General features: G+C 43.4%; 1 protein-coding gene across 1 annotated transcript in view; it reads left to right on the top strand.

The window, feature by feature from the left end:
- Window positions 1–25,446, top strand: part of LOC139583582 (polyamine-modulated factor 1-binding protein 1-like) — a 163,126-nt gene that overhangs the window by 22,734 nt on the left and 114,946 nt on the right. Inside the window, exons 4-5 of the mRNA XM_071414825.1 lie at window positions 9,611–9,672; window positions 15,822–15,951. Coding sequence (XP_071270926.1) covers window positions 9,611–9,672; window positions 15,822–15,951 — 192 coding nt within the window. The remainder of the gene's footprint in view (window positions 1–9,610; window positions 9,673–15,821; window positions 15,952–25,446) is intronic.

The following is a 25,446-nucleotide window of genomic DNA, read 5'->3' as shown; positions in this document are numbered from 1 at the left end:
GACCACGACTCTGAAAGGAAACCCATCTTTCCCAGTGTCCTATAATTTATGACCACGACTCTGAAAGGAAACACATCTTGCCCAGTGTCCTATAATTTATGACCACGACTCTGAAAGGAAACCCATCTAGCCCAGTGTCCTATCATTTATGACCACGACTCTGAAAGGAAACCCATCTAGCCCAGTGTCCTATCATTTATGACCACGACTCTGAAAGGTTACACATCTTGCCCAGTGTCCTATCATTTATGACCACGACTCTGAAAGGAAACACATCTATCCCAGTATCCTATCATTTATGACCACGACTCTGAAAGGAAACCCATCTAGCCCAGTGTCCTATCATTTATGACCACGACTCTGAAAGGAAACCCATCTAGCCCAGTGTCCTATCATTTATGACCACGACTCTGAAAGGAAACCCATCTAGCCCAGTGTCCTATCTTTTATGACCACGACTCTGAAAGGAAACCCATCTAGCCCAGTGTCCTATCATTTATGACCACGACTCTGAAAGGAAACACATCTTTCCCAGTGTCCTATCATTTATGACCACGACTCTGAAAGGAAACACATCTATCCCAGTATCCTATCATTTATGACCACGACTCTGAAAGGAAACACATCTAGCCCAGTGTCCTATCATTTATAATCACGACTCTGAAAGGAAACCCATCTAGCCCAGTGTCCTATCATTTAGGACCACGACTCTGAAAGGAAACCCATCTAGCCCAGTGTCCTATCATTTATGACCACGACTCTGAAAGGAAACCCATCTTTCCCAGTGTCCTATCATTTATGACCACGACTTGGAAAGGAAACACATCTATCCCAGTGTCCTATCATTTATGACCACGACTCTGAAAGGAAACCCATCTAGCCCAGTGTCCTATCATTTATGACCACGACTCTGAAAGGAAACCCATCTAGCCCAGTGTCCTATCATTTATGACCACGACTCTGAAAGGAAACCCATCTAGCCCAGTGTCCTATCATTTATGACCACGACTCTGAAAGGAAACACATCTTTCCCAGTGTCCTATCATTTATGACCATGACTTGGAAAGGAAACACATCTAGTCCAGTGTCCTATCATTTATGACCACGACTCTGAAAGGAAACACATGTAGCCCAGTGTCCTATCATTTATGACCACGACTCTGAAAGGAAACCCATCTAGCCCAGTGTCCTATCATTTATGACCACGACTCTGAAAGGAAACACATCTATCCCAGTGTCCTATCATTTATGACCACGACTCTGAAAGGAAACCCATCTAGCCCAGTGTCCTATCATTTATGACCACGACTCTGAAAGGAAACCCATCTAGCCCAGTGTCCTATCATTTATGACCACGACTCTGAAAGGAAACCCATCTAGCCCAGTGTCCTATCATTTATGACCACGACTCTGAAAGGAAACACATCTTTCCCAGTGTCCTATCATTTATGACCACGACTCTGAAAGGAAACACATCTATCCCAGTATCCTATCATTTATGACCACGACTCTGAAAGGAAACCCATCTATCCCAGTGTCCTATCATTTATGACCACGACTCTGAAAGGAAACCCATCTAGCCCAGTGTCCTATCATTTATGACCACGACTCTGAAAGGAAACACATCTTTCCCAGTGTCCTATCATTTATGACCACGACTCTGAAAGGAAACACATCTAGCCCAGTGTCCTATCATTTATGACCACGACTCTGAAAGGAAACACATCTTTCCCAGTGTCCTATCATTTATGACCACGACTCTGAAAGGAAACCCATCTAGCCCAGTATCCTATCATTTATGACCACGACTCTGAAAGGAAACACATCTATCCCAGTGTCCTATCATTTATGACCACGACTCTGAAAGGAAACCCATCTAGCCCAGTGTCCTATCATTTATGACCACGACTCTGAAAGGAAACACATCTAGCCCAGTGTCCTATAATTTATGACCACGACTCTGAAAGGAAACCCATCTAGCCCAGTGTCCTATCATTTATGACCACGACTCTGAAAGGAAACCCATCTAGCCCAGTGTCCTATCATTTATGACCACGACTCTGAAAGGAAACCCATCTAGCCCAGTGTCCTATCATTTATGACCACGACTCTGAAAGGAAACCCATCTAGCCCAGTGTCCTATCATTTATGACCACGACTCTGAAAGGAAACCCATCTAGCCCAGTGTCCTATCATTTATGACCACGACTCTGAAAGGAAACACATCTTGCCCAGTGTCCTATCATTTATGACCACGACTCTGAAAGGAAACACATCTAGCCCAGTATCCTATCATTTATGACCACGACTCTGAAAGGAAACACATCTAGCCCAGTGTCCTATCATTTATAACCACGACTCTGAAAGGAAACACATCTAGCCCAGTATCCTGTCAGTAGTGGATTAGGGAAGGAAGGGTCGGTCCATGTCTCATTGGGATATATTTGTGTTCAAACTGATCATGGAAAGTAATCTGTGTGATGTGACGTCAATGTTGCGCGTTTGTACAAGCGTACGTGTGTGTGTGCGCGTGTGTGTGTGTGCGTTTGCGCATGTGTGTGTGTGTGTGTGTGTGCGCTGCTGACCATTACTTTAATAGTATTTCATCTCCTAGCCCTTTTTTTCATGATGGAGTGGTGTTTGCTGTACACACACCCTCTGCAGTCCGTCCCTCTAACAAATGAGTTTACCCTGGTCATAACCTTCACACATCTCATTACCAGAGATTGCATACCTTTTCATAAAGCCGTAGACCTGCTGTGAAGGATCACACACACAAACGGGGACCTGTTCCGGACACCGAGGCCCCGCTGCCCGTAAATTACTCCTCCACTCTCTCATACATACATAGTTAATCAGCTAATGTTGTTTTATTTCTTATTATTCATTTACATTGCTGTCTGATTTATCTAAATGACTGGTGCTCTCATTCATGAACACATTTGTAGTCTGTCTCTGTTTACATGGCTACTTTAGTATTGGGTTCAGACCATATGGGGGGTCAAAACCAAATACTACCAAATAATGTTTTATGAGATTGGAGAACACGTTGGGTGGGATCTTAGTCCATTCCTACATACAGAACCTTTCCAGATCATTGATATCCTTCATCTTCTCTTAAGGACTGCCCTCTTCAATTCAAACCACAGGTTTTCAATGGGGTTCAAGTCCGGAGACTGAGATTGCAAAACGTTGATTTTGTGGTCAATTAAACATTTTCTTTTGGGATTTTGATTAGTGCTTGGGGTCATTGTCTTCCTGGAAGATCCACTCGTGGCCAAGTGTCAGCGATCTGGCAGAGGCGATCTGGCAGAGGCAATCAGGTTTTGGGCAGAAATAACCCCATAACATCAAGGATCCACCACTGTATTTTACAGTAGGTATGAGGTAAATTTCTGCATATGCTTCTGCATATGCTTCTGTTTTTCATGTCATTTGACCATACCATAGAAAAGTTTGGGAACCACTGGCATAGTGTACTACTTACCTTAATAATGGAACAGGGTCAAAGCTCCTACTATTGAGCAGGGCAGGCATATACACACAGTATGCTCTGTAATCCACTGACCTCTGAAGGCTCACACATGTACAAGAAGGTGCACACACCCCCTGCAAACACACACACATGCACACACGCGCTAAGACACGCGTGCACACACAAACACACACCCTGACCTCTGTGTCTGTGGGGTCATCTCGTTGTCGGAGACTGGATTTAATTATAAGGGGAATGTGTGAATGTTTTCTTCTGTTGGAAAACTGGTGACGTCACACACACACACACACACACACACACACACACACACACACACACACACACACACACACACACACACACACACACACACACACACACACACACACACACACACACACACACACACACACACACATATTCACACAAAACACTTTAGACCTTACAATGGCAGTGAACTAGAATCTGTTTATGATTTGGTTTGGTCAGGAAAGCTAATGTCACTTAAATATGTATTTTTTAAAGCCACGATTGAATGCAGCTCAGATTTTCTGGATATTTCATGCTTGCTTGTTTGTTGTTTACCTCAAGACAGTACTACTCTTGGGCCGTGACCTAAAAGCAGTCATCCATTAGAATAACAGCACACAGAGTCCTCGTACTTACAGCATACATTAAATATTAACCTACTGCTAATGGACATGGACTGGACTCTATCTGGTCATTTTGCGTTCAACAACATAGAGCGCACAAAGTTCATCAGTAAGCTAAGGACCCTGGGACTAAACATCTCCCTCTGCAATTGGATCCTGGACTTCCTGACGGGCTGCCGAGTAGGTAACGGTGCCACGCTGATCCTCAACACAGGAGCCCCTCAGGGGTGCGTGCTTAGTCCCCTTCTGTACGCCCTGTTCACTCATGACTGTGTGGCCAAGCACGACTCCAACACCATCATTAAGTTTGCTGACGACACAACAGAGTAGGCCTGATCACCAACAATGATGAGACTATAGACTATAGGGAGGAGGTCAGAGACCTGGCAGAGTGGTGCCAGGACAACAACCTCTCCCTCAACGTGAGCAAGACAAAGGAGTTGATTGTGGTCTACAGGAAAAGGAGTGAGTCGAGAGCTTCAAGTTCCTTGGTGTCCACATCGCCAAGGTTCAAACACACCAAGACAGTCGTGAAGAGGGCACCCTCAGGAGACTGAAAAGATTTGGCATGTGTCCCCAGACCCTAAAAGTTCTACAGCTGCACCATCGAGAGGATCCATACCGATTGCATCACAGCCTGGTATGGCAACTGCTCTGCATCCGACCGTAAGGTGCAACAGAGGGTAGTGCAGTGGTGGGCCGTCAGGGCCTGCAAGGCCTTCTCTGCTGGCCTAAACATCATCAGAATATATATATATTTTTAAATATATTTTCCCACAAATATGTATTAAATTATTCCCCAGAGTAAGAGTTATACTCTTCATTTCATAGCTTTCCTCTTGGTTGCACTGCTTCCAGCCCCAGGTTGAGATTTGGAGGGCTGGTCTTTATGTTAGATCTTTTATCCAATCATATTCAGCCATCATGTGTTGCCAGGGGTCTAAAATCTGCCCTCAGGCCTTTAGAATCAATAGTGCGGGCGCTTGTAGCTTATAGTGAATGGAAATTAAAATTTAGTGTCAACCAATCAGCTTTAGAGTTGGCTATTGTACGCCTGCTAGCTGGCTCCAGTGTTACACAGGAGCCAGCTAGCAGGCGTAGTGCGTGCACGTCTTTTGATTGGATTACCAATATTGAGAGGCAGGTCCTATGGGCAGGTCTATGCAGATCTAGGAAACTGAATTTGATAAACGAATTAATTCGCGTACTACTAAGCTGTTTTTTCAACCCACAATGGCGGAAGGAGGAGAAGATATCGATTTGGTCGAGGATATAATTATAACGCCATTCTCAAGACGAACTTTTCAAGAAAAGTTAGACATTGTAAGGAGAGGTCGCCCGACGCCACAAAGCCTGTCACAGGCGGGAAAGCCACTTTCAAAGTTTCAACTACGAGCGCTGTCAATGGCTCACAGGCTCCGAGAAGCACTGCAAACTGTACTGCTGGGAATGCCTATTATTTGCAAGTGATCGATTTGGTGTTTGGAGCCACACTGGCTTTGCAAACTTGAGTTGTCTAACCAAGGCAGCAACGAGACTCCAAAGTACGGCTGGGCACTTACAAGCAATGGTGCTTTTGAAAACTTTTGGGGACACCGGAGTGGATCTACAGCTCAAAAAACAAGCGCGCAGGGCAACGGAGCTGCACAATGAAAAGGTGAAGGGAAATATTGAAAAGACTCACTGATTGTGTCATGTTTTTGGGTAAACACTGTTTACCCCAAAATGTCAATTTGTCAATTTCAAGGTGACGCAACACCTGGTTATAGTGCGTTTCTGTCTAAATGTATAGTGTCTAGAGCCATGGCATCATAATGATGGTAATAAGAGGTGGATTAATTCGGGTGGGACTGTGTAGTACCTCACTGAAGGCCCAGGCCCCAGGTCCACGGCACGCCACTGGGGTAGTGCCTACGGCCCAGTACATCACTGGGGCCAAGCTTCCTGCCATCCAGGACCTCTATACTAGGCGGTGTCAGAGGAAGGCACAAAAAATTGTCAAAGACTCCAGCCACCCAAGTAATAGACTGTTTTCTCTGCTACCACACAGCAAGCGGTACCAGAGCGACAAGTCTAGGTCCAAAAGGCTTGTTAACAGCTTCTACCACCAAGCCATAAGACTCCTGAACAATTAATCAAATGACCACCCGGACTATTTGCATTGACCCCCCCCCCCCCCCCCCCCGCTACACTGCTGCTCCTCCCGAGTGGCTCAGTGGTCTTAGGCACTGTGTCTTAGTGCTAGAGGCGTCACTACAGACCCTCGTTCCATCCCAGGCTGTATCACAACTATAGGGCGGCGCACAATTGGCCCAGCGCCGTCCGGTTTAGGGGAGGGTTTGGCCGGGGTAGGTCGTCATCATTGTAAAATAACAATTTGTTCTTAACTCACTTGCCCTAGTGAAATAAAGGTTATACAGTGGGGAGAACAAGTATTTGATACACTGCCGATTTTGAAGGTTTTCCTACTTACAAAGCATGTAGAGGTCTGTAATTTTTATCATAGGTACACTTCAACTGTGAGAGACGGAATCTAAAACAAAAATCCAGAAAATCACATTGTATGATTTTTAAGTAATTAAATTGCATTTTATTGCGTGACATAAGTATTTGATCACCTACCAACCAGTAAGAATTCCGGCTCTCACAGACCTGTTAGTTTTTCTTTTAGAAGCCCTCCTGTTCTCCACTCATTACCTGTATTAACTGCACCTGTTTGAACTTGTTACCTGTATAAAAGACACCTGTACACACACTCAATCAAACAGACTCCAATCTCTCCACAATGGCCAAGACCAGAGAGCTGTGTAAGGACATCAGGGATAAAATTGTAGACCTGCACAAGGCTGGGATGGGCTACAGGACAATAGGCAAGCAGCTTGGTGAGAAGGCAACAACTGTTGGCGCAATTATTAGAAAATGGAAGATGTTCAAGATGACGGTCAATCACCCTCGGTCTGGGGCTCCATGCAAGATCTCACCTCGTGGGGCATCAATGATCATAAGGAAGGTGAGGGATCAGCCCAGAACTACACGGCAGGACCTGGTCAATGACCTGAAGAGAGCTGGGACCACAGTCTCAAAGAAAACCATTAGTAACACACTACGCTGTCATGGATTGAAATCCTGCAGCGCACGCAAGGTCCCCCTGCTCAAGCCAGCGCATGTCCAGGCCCGTCTGAAGTTTGCCAATGACCATCTGGATGATCCAGAGGAGGAATGGGAGAAGGTCATGTGGTCTGATAAGACAAAAATAGAGCTTTTTGGTCTAAACTCCACTCGCCGTGTTTGGAGGAAGAAGAAGGTTGAGTACAACCCCAAGAACACCCTCCCAACCGTGAAGCATGGAGGTGGAAACATAATTCTTTGGGGATGCTTTTCTGCAAAGGGGACAGGACGACTGCACCGTATTGAGGGGAGGATGGATGGGGCCATGTATCGCGAGATCTTGGCCAAAAACCTCCTTCCCTCAGTAAGAGCATTGAAGATGGGTCGTGGCTGGATCTTCCAGCATGACAACGACCCGAAACACACAGCCAGGGCAACTAAGGAGTGGCTCCGTAAGAAGCATCTCAAGGTCCTGGAGTGGCCTAGCCAGTCTCCAGACCTGAACCCAATAGAAAATCTTTGGAGGGAGCTGAACGTCCGTATTGCCCACCGACAGCCCCGAAACCTGAAGGATCTGGAGAAGGTATGTATGGAGGAGTGGGCCAAAATCCCTGCTGCAGTGTGTGCAAACCTGGTCAATAACTACAGGAAACGTATGATCTTTGTAATTGCAAACAAAGGTTTCTGTACCAAATATTAAGTTCTGCTTTTCTGATGTATCAAATACTTATGTCACGCAATAAAATGCAATTTAATTACTTAAAAATCATACAATGTGATTTTCTGGATTTTTGTTTTAGATTCCGTCTCTCACAGTTGAAGTGTACCTATGATAAAAATTACAGACCTCTACATGCTTTGTAAGTAGGAAAACCTTCAAAATCGGCAGTGTATCAAATACTTGTTCTCCCCACTGTATATATATTTGAAATACTGGCTGTTTATTATCTATGCATAGTCACTTTACCCCTACCTACATGTACATATTACCTTGACTAACCTGTACCCCCACACATTGACTCGGTACCGGTACCCTCTGTATATAGCCTCGTTATTTGATTGTGTTACTTTTTTTAAATGTAGTTTATTTAATAAATATTTTATTAACTCTCATTTTCTTAAAACTGCATTGTTTAGGGCTTGTAAGTAAGCATTTCAGGGTACGGTCTACACCTGTTGTATTCGGCGCATGTGACAAATAAAATTTGATTTGATTTTCCTTTCCCAATATGATCCACTCCCTCAGTGTGGATCACCAATTCACTAATGCTCAAGTTGGTGTGTGTGTCTTTGCGGGGGCATATGCACAGCCTTACTTAGGCAATTCTCTCTTTCTCGCTCACGCACACACACACACACACACACACACACCCTGCTGACCTGTGAGTCGTTTCCGTCAGCATTGATTTCCGTTTCCCAGAGCGACCCCTGTCACCGCGGCGATAGAGTGCATGCTGGGTCGTATTTCACCAGCTCTACCGTCGGCACGACAACGACAGCTTCCACCCACAGACAGCGCTGAGAGTGTCTCCCTCTATCACGCACACACACATACAGTATATACACAAACACACACATATATATATACACACAGACACACTGAATACAGTCTGAAGGTCTGTAAAACTAATTGTTACATTGTCCTTGTTTGTACAGTAGATACCAAAGTGCAGACATGTCTTTATCTACTGAGGAAACGTGTACTAAACAGTAAGCACGTCAGTCTTTTCAGTCCAGAGTCAGACTATTGTCTACTTACTGTGTTTTCCCATGGAGCTTTCTATGTTTGTTTGTTTGGGCAATATTGGTCCAATGTCCACACGTTCTTCCATACAGCTTTTTGAGCCTCAAAGGTGTGTTCTCTATTTCTGTTGGATGTTGGTCATGTCTTCTTGGGTGTTTCACTGTTCTGATGATGCTAAGGGCTTGTGAACATACAGTACAGTAGTGGACAACGTAGATCCGAGGATGAACCCTGTATGGAAAAATCAAAGACTTCTGTGTGTACGGATATTGAAGTGTTTGTGTGTGTGCTCCTTTTTAGTCTGAATAAACTCCTTTTAGTTCAACACTACTCCATGTCAGAGATTGCGTCAACGTTTTTGATTTAATCCCCGTAGAGAATGGTGCATAACTAAATGTTATTAGCATAATCATATTTCATCAAGTATCTGCTTTCATCTTGTCCATGTTTTGCTATTTCTGAGTGGGACCGTTAGAGAGCTAATGTGAGTCTGCTGATCCATCCATGCCCCCGTTAATATTTCTTACATTATAACTGTTATAAATCTGATGGATAGCTTTAGACTTTAACTAGGACTTAATTTTCTTCCTTTCTTTCCCCTGTGGTTTTTCCCCCTCTGTTATGTGACAGGTTTCTGGGGTCACTCTAAGGACAGGCTCGTTGGAGAAGATGATTGAAACCTCGACTCATACGTAAGTTAGGAAGCCTCAAACTAACTTCTCAACGTAACTCACCTCAAGGCATTATCGTGCTTATAGATGTCTACATAACAGCACATGAAGTTGCTTTTTTTTTCACCTGGGTTGCTGTGATCATTTCTCTTAGAAAATAAAATTAGATTTCTTCTCCACAGTGGACTGTGTTTCACCTGAGGGATGAGACTGGTACCTGGTGAGGGGGTCGGTCCATAGGGGGTTCTGTAACACCAGGGGAGCCACGGCAACAAGGCTGTCCCCACGGCGATATGCAAAGCGATTTGCATTATACCCAGAATGCAGTGCGGCTCCATTTCCTGCATTCCCTCTCTCCCTTTCTGTCTCTCTATCTAGTTAAACATGTTATTAATTCATCCAATAATAAAAACTATCTGTGAATAAAAAAAACTAAAAAACTATATTTTCAACAAAAGTAGGTAATATAATGTAGAATTAATTAAATGAAACAATACTTACTGTTCTCTGCTGAAGAGAGTGGGATGGATATGTGTAAAAAAGTGACAAATAAAGAAAATAATTAAATAAATGAGGTAAATCAATCAAATGAAATGCAATAACAGTAGCGGTGTGTGAAAGCAGCGGGTGGATATGAAGCTCTGGGTTGTTACCTGCCACCAGCATCAACATTAAACACAACACACTGGAACACACACCACTACCCTCAGGGGTAGCACCAGGTGTGTGTGTGTGCGTGTGCGTGTGTGTGTGTGCGCCTTTCATCTAGTTCCATTTATATCGACTTTGTTTAGATTTTATTTATATCATTATATTTTCAGTTATTTAATAATTTATTTGATGAAATAACATTCAGGTATGGTATAACAGAGTGGGCTGGAGATGATTTAAAATATATATCTTTATAATATCATGCTAATAATTTATACAGTTGAAGTTCGAAGTTTACATACACCGTAGCCAAATACATTTAAACTCAGTTTTCCACAATTCCTGACATTTATTTTGAGTAAAAAATCCCTGTCTTAGGTCAGTTAGGATCACCACTTTATTTTAAGAATGTGAAATATCAGAACAATAGTAGAGAGAATTATTTATTTCAGCTTTTATTTCTTTCATCACATCCCAGTGGGTCAGAAGTTTACATACACTCATTTAGTATTTGGTAGCATTGCCTTTAAATTGTTTAACTTGGGTCAAACATTTTGGGTAGCCTTCCACAAGCATCCCACAATAAGTTGGGTGTAACTGAGTCAGGTTTGTACCTGTTTGTACCTGTTTCCTTCAGCATCTTCACAAGGTCCCTTGCTGTTGTTCTGGAATTGATTTGCACTTTTCGCACCAAAGTACGTTCATCTCTAGGAGACAGAATGCGTCTCCTTCCTGAGCGGTATGACGGCTGCGTGGTCCCATGGTGTTTATACTTGTGTACTATTGTTTGTACAGATGAACATGGTACCTTCAGTCGAAATTGCACCCAAGGATGAAACAGACTTGTGGAGGTCTACAATTTTTTTGAGCTGATTTCTTTTGATTTTCCCATGATGTCAAGCAGAGGCACTGAGTTTGAAGGTAGGCCTTGAAATACATCCACAGGTACACCTCCAATTGACTCAAATTATGTCAATTAGCCTATCAGAAGCTAGAAAAGCCATGACATCATTTTCTGGAATTTTCCAAGCTGTTTAAAGGCAGAGTCAACTTAGTGCATGTAAACTTCTGACCCACTGGAATTGTGATACAGTGAATTATACGTGAAATAATCTGTCTGTAAACAATTGTTGGAAAGATTACTTGTGTCATGCACAAAGTAGATGTCCTAACCGACTTGCCAAAACTCAAGTTTATTAACAAGAAATTTGTGGAGTGGTTGAAAAACAAGTTTTAATGACTCCAACCTAAGTGTATGTAAACTTCCAACTTCAACTGTATATGCTCAATAGTGTAAGTAAACTGGAATGTTTTTTGTTGTTGTTGTTGAAGTGCCGAAATAATAAGGAAAATTACCTGCAGCAATTCATGTCTTATCTGAACCTTTCTTGGAACCGTGCTATCCATTTAAATGAAGAAACACAGCTATGAATCTTTAGTGGACAACAATACTGTACGGTGTGTTTTTATCAAAGTGGAGGAAGAAGGAAAATGTAACATGAATGATAATGTACAGTAAGTCAGTGATGAGCCATATGTTTCCCCTGGCTCAGTATGTCACTGTGGTAAAAGAGAGATGTATTTTCCTCCTGAGGGAACCAGGAGAGATAGATACCACCTGGCTCAGTATGTCACTGTGGTAAAAGAGAGATGTATTTTCCTCCTGAGGGAACCAGGAGAGATAGATACCACCTGGCTCAGTATGTCACTGTGGTAAAAGAGAGATGTATTTTCCTCCTGAGGGAACCAGGAGAGATAGATACCACCTGGCTCAGTATGTCACTGTGGTAAAAGAGAGATGTATTTTCCTCCTGAGGGAACCAGGAGAGATAGATACCACCTGGCTCAGTATGTCACTGTGGTAAAAGAGAGATGTATTTTCCTCCTGAGGGAACCAGGAGAGATAGATACCACCTGGCTCAGTATGTCACTGTGGTAAAAGAGAGATGTATTTTCCTCCTGAGGGAACCAGGAGAGATAGATACCACCTGGCTCAGTATGTCACTGTGGTAAAAGAGAGATGTATTTTCCTCCTGAGGGAACCAGGAGAGATAGATACCACCTGGCTCAGTATGTCACTGTGGTAAAAGAGAGATGTATTTTCCTCCTGAGGGAACCAGGAGAGATAGATACCACCTGGCTCAGTATGTCACTGTGGTAAAAGAGAGATGTATTTTCCTCCTGAGGGAACCAGGAGAGATAGATACCACCTGGCTCAGTATGTCACTGTGGTAAAAGAGAGATGTATTTTCCTCCTGAGGGAACCAGGAGAGATAGATACCACCTGGCTCAGTATGTCACTGTGGTAAAAGAGAGATGTATTTTCCTCCTGAGGGAACCAGGAGAGATAGATACCACCTGGCTCAGTATGTCACTGTGGTAAAAGAGAGATGTATTTTCCTCCTGAGGGAACCAGGAGAGATAGATACCACCTGGCTCAGTATGTCACTGTGGTAAAAGAGAGATGTATTTTCCTCCTGAGGGAACCAGGAGAGATAGATACCACCTGGCTCAGTATGTCACTGTGGTAAAAGAGAGATGTATTTTCCTCCTGAGGGAACCAGGAGAGATAGATACCACTTGTTCTTCCTGTATTGACATTCTTAGGTCCTCGCTGTGTGTGTATGTTCTGCTGTTATTAGGCCAAGCTAACAAATCAATACTTTGCAGTACGGTGGGTCAGTGTGGATACGGTGAACTCTATATTGTCAGCTGCCACAGTCATTAACACACACACACACACATACACACACACACAGATGTATGCACACTTCTCTATGCAGATCCACAAAATAACTTTTTTATCTTTTAAAAGTAGGGCAGAGACACATTTTTATGCCATGCACAAAATGTCTGAGGAAAATAAATATTAAATTGTAAATGAAAAGCCTATACTTTCAAATGTTTGTCAAATGAGTAGTTGAACATAGTTATACCTAAACATTGCAGAAAGCTAAGTCTCTTTTCTCTGTCATGGATGGTCAACATAAATCCCTCTTTCTCCTTTTCTTCTTGTTTTCTCTCACATCCCCCCTCTTCTGTTGTGATCGAGAGTGTCTTCCTCCCTCTCTCCTTCTCTCTCTCTCCCTCCATCCCTCCTTCCCCTGCTGTCAGTAGCGCTACACTCTCCCTCCTCCCTCTCTTCCCTCCTCCCTCTCTCTGTTGCTGCCAGATGCTCAGTCGTGTCCCGGCCCAGCAGATGTCACAACTCACCAGCTGGGGGACAGCAGGGGGGGGGGGGGGGGGGTGGAGGAGGAAAGACAGGGGAAGAGAGAGGAGGAGACGGCGAGGAGAGAACGCATTTGGCTTATGGAAGGGAGAGACGAGGAAGTGTGCGTGTGTGTACGAGTGTGTGGCAGGGTGGCAGCTGTGCCATCTGTCTGCCTGGCAGGGCTGCTCTCATTAACACAGGGGTTAATAGGAGTGGCAGCTCAGCGCTGGTGTCTAACATCACCCTCGGGACACACTGGAGGAGAGGGCTCAGTGTGGTGTGTGTGTCACCACTGACACACACATGGTTAATAACAACCTGCCAGGATGTATATTAACCCTGGCACGTGTGTGTCTTTGTTTGTGCATGTGCTTACGTGTGTGTGTTATTCTGATGAATTATGCCTTGCTGCTGTAATGATGTAGGAAAAAAATTGATTTACAGAACCAAAGATTACTGCCCTGGAGGCGCACACACACACACACACACACACACTCACACACACACTCACACACTCTCACCCTCACTCTCGCGCGCGCGCCGAGGGGTGGTGGCAATTTCATGTTATTATTGCATATTCATAGCTAATTGTGTTAGGCTTGGATAATAACTCTGAGTGACAGGTTGAGAAAATGGAGAGGCTGTTTCAACACAATATCCTCTTTCCCTGTCCGTCTCTCAGCCCTGTAAATAATCATTATAACACTCATGGTTCTAAATGGAGGTTTTTCCCTCATCTCTCCTCATGGCATAATGTCATTTATTAAACACTTATCATTTTCTCTCAATGTACAGCCCACATTTCTTATATAATAGTCATGGGACGTTCCTAAAAGACCGATAGCGGTGTGCCAAATTGTATTCCCACACAAAAGCGGCAAAACATATTAGCCTTTAACGAATGCTACAGTTTAGCGGGATACATTTTCTGCCCTAACTTGCTTGTGCATTTATCGAGAATGCAGGGTGCAATTTTCATGATTTGAAAATATGAAATTGCCAGGCCATTTTGTTAGAGGGGGAATAAAACGGTTTCATTTCATGTCAACAGGGAATGCCTTTTCTCTTGAATTAGGCTTTATATATTTTTTTAAATACGAGAAAGGAAAAAAATATATACCCTATTGTTTATTTTCAACCCTGATTCAATAGACTATATAGCCGTAGTATTGAAGAGTTCTGTGATGAGAATATGCAGGTTAATAAGATGTAGATGATAAGGATACAGGTGCAGTAGAGCTCTGTAGTCCTGGTCTGGTGCAAACATACCCACAGTACCACTGTCCCTGTGTCTGAGCTAGACTGGCATGCTCAAAGAGACAGAGATGGCGTGTGTGTGTGTATCCTGTGTTTGTGTGCGTGTGTGTGTGTGTGTGTGTGTGTGTGTGTATGAATATGCATGCCTGTGTCCGTGCGTGTGTCAGAGCCCAGATAAACAGGCTCTCTTATCCCAGCATGTGAGAGTGTTTCAGCCCTGGGACAATCTACAGTCCTTAGAAAAACTGTCCTGTTTCACAAAATAGACCCAAAATTGGCTGCACTTACTTCCCATTCACCAGACCATTTCTCTATTCAACTCTCTCATTTCAGACATGTCCTTTCTCAAGTACCCTGTTCCACATTTCAGCTGGTTTTATATTTCCAGAGATTTCCACCCGTAGAACGGCAGCTAGGTCAGACAAGATAATGAAATTGTAGATAATTGAGATGAAATTCTGGCTATTTGGGAAATGGTGGATAAAAAACCTCTAGAAATAGGTTAAAAAAAAAGACAGATAAATTGGCTCTTTTGAGAAGTTGAGGACTAAAACTTGTCACTGAATATTTGATATAATAAATGTCTGACTGGTATATTGCCTCCTAATATATGTACTTTGCCTGGTGAAATCAGAACAGAAATCAGCATCAGTCAATTTCTTTCTTACCAGCATGTCTGTGATTCCTCATGAGTTTAGCAGGATTCACAACTCTGTTCTGTTTCTTCTTGATTGTGTGTGTGTGCGGGTGTGTGTGCGTGCGCCTGCAATATGTCTCTGCTTGTACAACTTTTGAAATATTTAACATCCAAATTTGATATGAGCTTGGTGACTTTGGGAGTGTGTGGTGAGAGCCGTCTGTCGATCTTCTCCCTATGCCGACACCTCTGACAGCTGTCGAGCTCACAGGCGTCTCCCAACTGAGTTTGTGTGTGTATCTGTGTTTAACATTGGGTTTAAGTTCTAAAAATAGTAGTTAACTGACAGATCTGTCTGAGGATAACCATATCTGTACCTGCATTGCCTTTGAAATGATTTTGTCTCTGCTACAGCCCTATGAGTCCTAACCTTGAGGTAGAGGATCTGAGGAGCCAGCTGAGGACTAGAGACAGAACCATCCTTTGTCTGGAGAGAGACATCAAGACCTTCCAACTGGAGAATAACACACTCAACAAAACTGAGGTATGGAGGAGAGAGTCACACACACACACACCAAGACTGGGATTCGGAGGAGATACAGAGAAGAGAGGAAGCACATTCTGAACTGCAACCATCGTGCTTGTTCTGGTCTTTTTAATTCCTTATTCCTTGATACCGTGGATGGAACAGTTTTGTTGTTGTTGTAGTATTTTTTCCTTGGATGTGGTAGTTTTTACGATATTGCTGTGGCAGTGTAGCCAGCAGCGCTACATGTGTTGTGTGTTAAAGCGTGTGCTCAGCGTGTGATGAATGACTTACATGTCCAGCCCCCAGGTTACAAAATGGCTGCCCAGATTAAACCAGGGAGTTTTACAGCTTTCCCACACCTCCTTATGAAGTGTCACGAAATTACACCCACTGCTGTTTAACTGCATGGGGCTAGCGCTAGCACACTATTCTCTCTCTCTCTCTCTCTCTCTCTCTCTCTCTCTCTCTCTCTCTCTCTCTCTCTCTCTCTCTCTCTCTCTCTCTCTCTCTCTCTCTCTCTCTCTCTCTCTCTCTCTCTCTCTCTCTCTCTCTCTCTCTCTCTCTCTCTCTCTCTCTCTCTCTCTCGCGCGCGCGCGCGCGCGCGCTCTCTCTCTCCCTCTAAATAGTTTTTTTTCTCACCCATCTTCACACAATACCCCATAATGTCAAAGTGAAAACATGTTTTTAAACCTTTTTTGCAAATGTATTGAGAATTAAATGCAGAAATATCTAATTTACATAGGTTTTCACACCCCTGAGTCAATACATGTTAGAATCCCCTTTGGTAGTGATTACAGCTCTGAGTCTTTCTGGCTACGTCTCTAAGAGCTTTGCACACCTGGATTGTACAATATTTGGACATTATTCTTTTAAAAAATCTACAAGCTCTGTCAAGACGGTTGTTGATCATTGCTAGACAGCCATTTTCAAGTCTTGACATAGATTTTCAAGCAAATTTTAAGTCAAAATGGTTATTGTCCTGCTGAAAGGTGAATTCATCTCCCAGTGTCTGTTGGAAGCAAACTGAACTAGGTTTTCCTCTAGGATTTTGCCTGTGCTAAGCTCCAATCCATAATTTTTTTTATCCTGCAAAACTCCCCAGTCCTTAACGATTACAAGCATACCTATAACATGATGCAGCCACCACTATGGTTGCAAATATGAAGAGTGGTACTCTTAATGTTGGGGCGGCAGGTAGCCTAGTGGTTAGAGCGTTGGACTAGTAACCGAAAGGTAGCAAGATTGAATCCCAGAGTCAACAAGGTAAAAATCTGTTGTTCTTTCCCTGAACAATGCAGTTACCCCACTGTTCCTAGGCCGTCATTGAAAATAAGAATTTGTTCTTAACTGACTTGCCTAGTTAAATAAAGGTAAAATAAATAAAATAAAAATGTGTTGTATTGTATTTGTCCCAAACATAACACTTTGTTTTCAGGACAAAAACTTAATTGCTTACCCACATTTTTTGCAGTATTATTTTAGTGCCTTGTTGCAAACAGGATGCATGTTTTGAAATATTTGCATTCTGTACAGGCTTCATTCTTTTCACTCTGTCAATTACGTTAGTATTGCGGAGTAATTACAATGTTGTTAATCAGTTTTCTCTGATCAGCCATTAAACTCTGTAACTGTTTTAAAGTCACCATTGGGCTCAGGGTGAAATCCCTGAGCGTTTTCCTTCCTCTCCGGCAACTGAGTTAGGAAGGACACCTGTATCTTTGTAGTGACTGGGTGTATTAATCCACAATTCAAAGTGTAATTAATAACTGCACCGTGCTCAAAGGGATATTCAATGTCTGTTATTAATATTATGTTTTACTTATCTACCAATAGGTGCCCTTCTTTGCGAGGCATTGGAAAACCTCCCTGGTCTTTGTGGTTGAATCTGTGTTTCACTGCTCGACTGAGGGACCTTACAGATAATTGTATGTGGGATACAGAGATGAGGTAGTCATTCAAAAATCATGTTAAACACTATTATTGCACACAGAATGAGTCCATGCAATTTATTATGCGACTTCTTATGCAAATTCTACTCCTGAACTTATTTAGGCTTGCCATACCAAAAGGGTTAAATATTTATTGACTCAAGACATTCCAGCTTTTCATTTTAAATTAATTTGTAAAAATGTCTCAAAACATAATTCCAATTTGATATTATAGGTTATTGTGTGGAGGACAGTGACACAACATCTCAATTTAATCAATTTTAAATTCAGGAAAACGCAATCTCTATTGCACTCCACACTGCCCTTTCCCACCTGGACAACAGGAACACCTATGTGAGAATGCTATTCATTGACTACAGTTCAGCATTCAACACCATAGTGCCCTCAAAGCTCATCACTAAGCTACGGACCCTGGGACTAAACACCTCCCTCTGCTACTGGATCCTGGACTTCCTGACGGGACGCCCCCAGATGGTACGGGTAGGTAACAACACATCTGCCACACTGATCCTCAACACAGGGGCCACTCAGGGGTGCGTGCTCAGTCCCTTCCTGTACTCCTTGTTCACTCATGACTTCATGGCCAGGCACAACTCCAACACCATCATTAAGTTTACCGATGACACAACAGTGGTAGGCCTGATCACCAACAACGATGAGACAGCCTAAAGGGAGGAGCTCAGAGACCTGGCCGTTTGGTGCCGGGACAATAACCTCTCCCTCAACTTGATCAAGACAAAGGGGATGATTGTGGACTACAGGAAAAGGAGGACCGAGCACGCCCCCATTCTCATCGCGGGGCTGTAGTAGAGCAGGTTGAGAGCTTCAAGTTCCTTGGCGTCCACATCACCAACAAACTATCATGGTCCAAACACACCAAGACAGTCGTGAAGAGGGCACAGCTACACCATCGAGAGCATCCTGACTGGTTGCATCACTGCCTGATAATGCAACTGCTCGGCCTCCAACCGTAAGGCACTACAGATGGTAGTGCGTACGGCCCAGTACATCACTGGCTTTCTGCCATCCAGGACCTCTATACCAGGTGGTGTCAGAGGAAGACCTTAAAAATTGTCAAAGGCTCCAGCCACCCAGTCATAGACTGTTCTCTCTGCTACCGCACGGCAAGCGGTACCAGAGGTACAAAAAAATGTCTGCAGCATTGAAGGTCAATCGGGGGAGAAGCTCCTTGGTCAGGGAGCTGGCCAAGAACCCAATGGTCACTCTGACAGAGCTCTAGAGTTCCTCTGTGGAGATGGGAGAACCTGGCACCATCCCTACGGTGAAGCATGGTAGTGGCAGCATCATTCTGTGGGGATGTTTTTCAGCGGCAGGGACTGGGAGACTAGTCAGGATTGAGTGAAAGATGAATGGAGCAAAGTATTGAGAGATCCTTGATGAAAACGACCCTAAGCACACAGCCAAGACAACACAAGAGTGGCTTTGGGACAAGCCCGGACTTGAACCTGATCTAACCTCTCTGGAGAGACCTGTAAATAGGTCTCTCCAATACCTGACAGCGCTTGAGAGGATCTGCAGAGAAGAATGGGAGAAACTTTTTATGTATTATTTCTTACATTGTTAGCCCAGAAAACCTTAAATGTTATTACATGCAGTCGGGAAGAACTATTGGATATCAGAGAGATGTGAACTTACCAGCAGAACCAGCACTACGACCAGGAATATGACCTTCCCAAAGCGGATCCTTTGTCTGCACCTCCCAGGGCATTCGAACTGATTCTAGAGGCCGACCCAAAATAACGCGGCCAGATTAGAAGGTGCCAGAGTGGTCTTCTCGTGAGGCTTCGGATGCGCGCACACCACCCACCGCTTCCGAGTATATTACTCGCTAATGTCCAATCCCAAGTTAACAAAGCCGACGAAATTAGGGCAAGAGTTGCTTTCCAAAGAGATATCCGGGATTGTAACATACTCTGTTTCATGGAAACATGGCTAGCTTGGCTGTACTGACTCCGACAGCATGTCCCAACGGGATTTTCAGTTCCTCGTGCCGACAGGAATTGACATCTCTCCGTTAATAAGAAGGGCGGGGTGTAAGTTTCATGATTAACGACTCATGGTGTAATTGTAACAACATACATGAACTCAAGTCCTTTTGTTCACCTGACCTAGAATTCCTCACAATCAAATGCCGACCGTATTGTCTCCCAAGAGAACTCTCCTCTGTTATTGTCACAGCTGTGTATATCCCCCTGCAAGCGGATACCATGACGGCCATCAAGGAACTTCACTGGACTTTGTACAAACTGGAAACCATATATCCAGAGGCTGCATTTATTATAGCTGGGGATTTTAACAAAGCTAATTTGAAAACAAGGCTACCTAAATTCTATCAGCATATCGATTGCAGTACACAAACGAGTTACACGCTCGACCATTGCTACTCTAACTTCCGCGATGCATACAAGGCCCTCCCCCGCCCTCCTTTTGGCAAATATGACCATGACTCCATTTTGTTGCTCCCCTCCTATAGACAGAAACTTAAACAGGAAGCACCCGTTCTTAGGTCTATCCAACGCTGGTCTGACCAATCGGATTCCACGCTTCAAGATTGCTTTGATCACGTGGACTAGGATATGTTCCGGGTAGCCTCAGATAACAACATCAACATATACGCTGAGTCAGTGAGTGAGTTTATTAGGAAGTGTATAGGAGATGTTGTACCCACTGTGACTATTAAAACCTTCCCTAACCAGAAACCGTGGATTGATGGCAGCATTCGTGCATAACTAAAAGCACATACCACCGCATTTTATCATGGCACTGCAACTGGGAATATGGTCGAATACAAACAGTGTAGTTATTCCCTACGTAAGGCAATCAAACAAGCAAAGTGTCAGTATAGAGACAAAGTGGAGTCGCAATTCAACGGCTCAAACTCGAGACGTATGTGGCAGAGTCTACAGACAATCACGGATTACAAAAAGAAAACCAGCACCGCTGCGGACATCGACGTCTTGCTTCCAAAAATTAAACAACTTCTTTGCGCACTTTGAGGACAATACAGTGCCACCGACGCGAACCGCCACCAAAGACTGTGGGCTCTCCTTCTCTGTGGCCGACTTGAGTAAAACATTTAAATGTGTTAACCTTCGCAAGGCTGCCGGCCCAGATGGCATTCCTAGCCGCGTCCTCAGAGCATGCGCAGACCAGCTGGCTGGTGTGTTTATGGACATTGTAACGCACTTCTATGAGTAGTGGGTGCGGAGTCAGGCGCAGGGAACAGAGGGTAAAGGACAATCGTTTTTTATTCCGGCGCAGGAAAATGGTCACGCCAAAACACCAGGCGCATAACAAAGACCGGCCCAAAAACAGGACCCAACCAGTCCGGGGAAAACAAGAAAATCTCACAACCACAAACACGAACAGAGGAAATAAGCCCGCACCAAAGCCGGTCTTAAATAGCCCAACTAAAACCTAAACAAGAAACAGGTGTAACCAATAAGACAAAACCAACAGAAAAGGGAGAAGGGATCGCTGGCAGCTAGTAGGCCGGTGACGACGACCGCCGAGCGCCACCCGAACAGGAAGTGGAGCCACCTTCGGTGGAAGTCGTGACAGACATATTCAATCAATACCTATGCCAGTCTGCTGTCCCCACATGCTTCAAGATGGCCACCATTGTTCCTGTTCCCTAGAAGGCCAAGGTAACTGAACTAAATGACTATTGCACCGTAGCACTCACTTCTGTCATCATGAAGTGCTTTCAGACTAGTCATATCACCTCCACTCTATCTGTCACCCTAGACCCACTTCAATTTGCTTACCGCCCCAATAGGTCCACAGACAATACAATCGCTTTCACACTGCCCTATCCCATCTGGACAAGAGGAATACCTATGTAAGAATGCTGTTCATTGACTACAGCTCAGCATTCAACACCATAGTACCCTCCAAACTCATCGTTAAGCTTGAGTCCCTGGGTCTTGACCTCCCCTATGCGACTGGATCCTGGACTTCCTGAGGGGCCGCCCACAGGTGGTGAAGGTAGGAAACAACATCTCCACTCCGCTGATCCACAATACTGGGGCCCCACAAGGGTGCGTGTTCAGCCCCCTCCTTTTCTCCATGTTCACCCACGACTGCGTGGGCATGAACGCCTCCAACTCAATCATCAAGTTTGTAGATGACACAACAGTGGTAGGCTTGATTACCATCAATGACAATACAGCCTACATGGAGGAGGTGAGGGCTCTCTGAGTGTGGTGTCAGGAAAATGACCTCTCACTCAATGTCAGCAAAACAAAAAGTATGATCGTGGACTTCATGAAACAGCAACGGGAGCACCCCCCTATCCACATCAACGGGACAGCAGTGGAGAAGGTGGAAAGTTTTAAGTTCCTCAGTGTACATATCACCGACAAACTGAAATGTTCCACGCACACAGACAGTGTGGTAAAGAAGGCACAACAGCACCTCTTCAACCTTAGGAGGCTGAAAAAATGTGGCTTGTCACTGAAAACCCTCACTAACTTTTACAGGTGCACAATCGAGAGCATGCTATTAGGACTGTATCACCATCTGGTACGGCAACTGCACCGCCCACAACCGCAAGGCTCTCCAGAGCGTGGTGCTAACGTCCCACTTGGCCAAAAGCCAGTAAAAATGCAGAGCGTCAAATTCAAATAAATTACTATAAAAATCAAACTTTCATGAAATCACACATGAAAGACACCAAATTAAAGCTACACTTGTTGTGAATCCAGCCAACATGTCTGATTTCAAAAAGGATTTACGGCGAAAGCACACCTTGCGATTATGTTAGGTCAGTACATAGCCACAGAAAAACACAGTCATTTTTCCAGCCAAAGAGAGGAGTAATAAAAAGCAGAAATAGAGATAAAATTAATCACTAACCTTTGATGATCTTCATCAGATGACACTCATAGGACTTCATGTTACACAATACATGTATGTTTTGTTCGGTAAAGTTCATATTTATATTCAGAAATCTGAGTTTAGGCGGGACGCTACTGTCTCACTTGGCCAAAAGCCAGAGAAAATGCAGAGCGCCAAAAAAAAAAAATATATATATATAAAAATCTAACTTTCATTAAATCACACATGAAAGATACCAAATAAAAGCTACACTGGTTGTGAATCCAGCCAACATGTCAGAATTCAAATAGGCTTTTCGGCGAAAGCAAACAATGCTATTATCTGAGTTAGCACCATAGTAAACAAAGAGAGAGAAGCATATTTCAACCCTGCAGGCGCGACACACAACTTAGAAATAAAAATATAATTCATGCCTTACCTTTGACGAGCTTCTGTTGTTAGCACTCATATGTCCCATAAACATCACAAATGGTCCTTTTGTTCGATTAATTCCGTATATATTTATCCAAAATGTCCATTTATTTGGCGCGTTTGATCCAGAAAAACACCGGTTCCAACTTGTGAAACGTGACTACAAAATATCTCAAAAGTTACCTGTAAACTTTGCCAAACCATTTCAAACTACTTTTGTAATACAACTTTAGGTATTTTTTAACGTAAATAAACTGTAGCTAGCTTTCTGGTCACGCGCCTCTAACTAACAGTACACTTCCAGTGACCCTCGTTCAAGATGGCCGTACTTCTTCATTACACATAGGAAAAAACCTCAACCAATTTCTAAAGACTGTTGACATCCAGTGGAAGCGGTAGGAACTGCAAGAAGGTCAATTAGAAATCTGTGTTCCCAATGAAAACCCATTGAAAAGAGAGTGACCTCAAAAAAGAAAAATCTGAATGGTTTGTCCTCGGGGTTTCGCCTGCTAAATAAGTTGTGTTATACTCACAGACATGATTCAAACAGTTTTAGAAACTTCTGAGTGTTTTCTATCCAAATCTACTAATAATATGCATATCTTATCTTCAGGGGAGGAGTAGCTGGCAGTTGAATTTGGGTATGCTTTTCATCCAAACGTGAAAATGCTGCCCTCTATCCTAGAGAAGTTAAACAACCATCACCAGCACATTAGCCACTTTAATAAATGTTACACTAGTCACTTTAATAATGCCACGTTAAGAATGTTTACATATCTTGCATTACTTATCTCATATGTACAGTGGTTTGTCCTTTAAAAGTTTGCAGTGTACAAGCACAGCTTGCATGGTGACGCAGAATTCTATGGCACGTTATTTAAGTGTCAACCACTGTTACCATTAATGCTAGTTCGTGCTAGTTTGACCACCCGAGGGTATCTTTGAGACGCATTTGATAGCCTTCAATAGTGGCTGTTCTAGAGAATTTCAAACCTTTTTTGTAAGAACATAGTAAATGGGACAGATTTTAAGAAATGTTGCTTTATTAATTTGATTAATATTATGGTGTTTCTATTCCAAGAAAATCCAAAAACCGCCTGGGTTTCCGTTAAATATGTCGCTGTACGACGGTCGTGAGTAGGCTACAGTACTGGGATATTTACCTAAAGAATCCCGTGTCATGCTGTCACGTGGGAGACCGGGGTTCAATTCCCCGAGGGGGAGGAAGGAGTAGGCTGTCCTTGTAAATAATAATTTGTTCTTAACTGACTTGCCTAGTTAAATAAAGGTTACACTAAGAGCATAACATTTCTACACCCTAATTGTATAATTGTAGTCTAACCAATACCCAAACGGAGATTCAGTGAAAATAAAAATCTCATTGATTTATCAAGACCAGTCCCCATGCTTGTCTCAGAGCAACGCGAAACGGTGCTAAAATAGTTGTAAGCTATTGCTTCAAATCCTATTGCTTCTAACTTCAATATGCTCTTTAAATAAATAAGACCGACACCACTTTTAACAGCACATTACTCAACACTAGTGAGACTCATGTCGCCTACGTTAGGCCTACAGTATATCTAAAAATATGACGTGGCTCTCCGCCAATAATTACATATAGAGGATTGGAGGATTCTAAATTAAAACCAAAATCCGCCTCATGGGTCTCCCGGTGGCGGCCGGCACGGGTATCGAACCTGCATCTGTGGCAATGCGCCACTGGGGAGGCCCCATTCACAAAGTATCAAAATACAGTGAGGCGTTGGTAAAGGTATATTGTCCTGCTAATAGCTTATAATGACCTATTATAATACTGCACATGGTGTCCAGGTCAGGATAACCAAAACATTTCTTTATTAAAGACTATCAGAAAGAATGTCGATACTTATTTATTTTGATCCAAAGCCATGAATGAGTGAGTCACTCAGCTTTATGTAGGTGCCGGCTATATGACTGTGCCATCAAGTTGATAATATATAACGATATTTTGGAGGTTATTTTGTTTCCAAAAAAACGAAAGTGAGCCATTTGTAATCTGAATAAAGGGTGAAATATATTTGTAAAGGCCAAAGCATTTATTTCTGTTTTTTAGAGGGAGAGAAACGCTGGGCCAATTGTGCACTGCCCTATGGGACTCCCATCACAGTCGATGTGATACGTAATAATAATGTGTCACACCCTGGCCTTAGTTATCTTTGTTTTCATTATTATTTTAGTTAGGTCAGGGTGTGACATGGGGAATGTATGTGTTTTGGTTTGTCTAGGGGTTTGTACGTTTAATGGGTCAGTG

The sequence above is a fragment of the Salvelinus alpinus genome, chromosome 8 (assembly GCF_045679555.1).
Source record: "Salvelinus alpinus chromosome 8, SLU_Salpinus.1, whole genome shotgun sequence".
NCBI lineage: Eukaryota > Metazoa > Chordata > Actinopteri > Salmoniformes > Salmonidae > Salvelinus > Salvelinus alpinus.
This window is presented reverse-complemented; position numbering and strand designations above follow the sequence as displayed.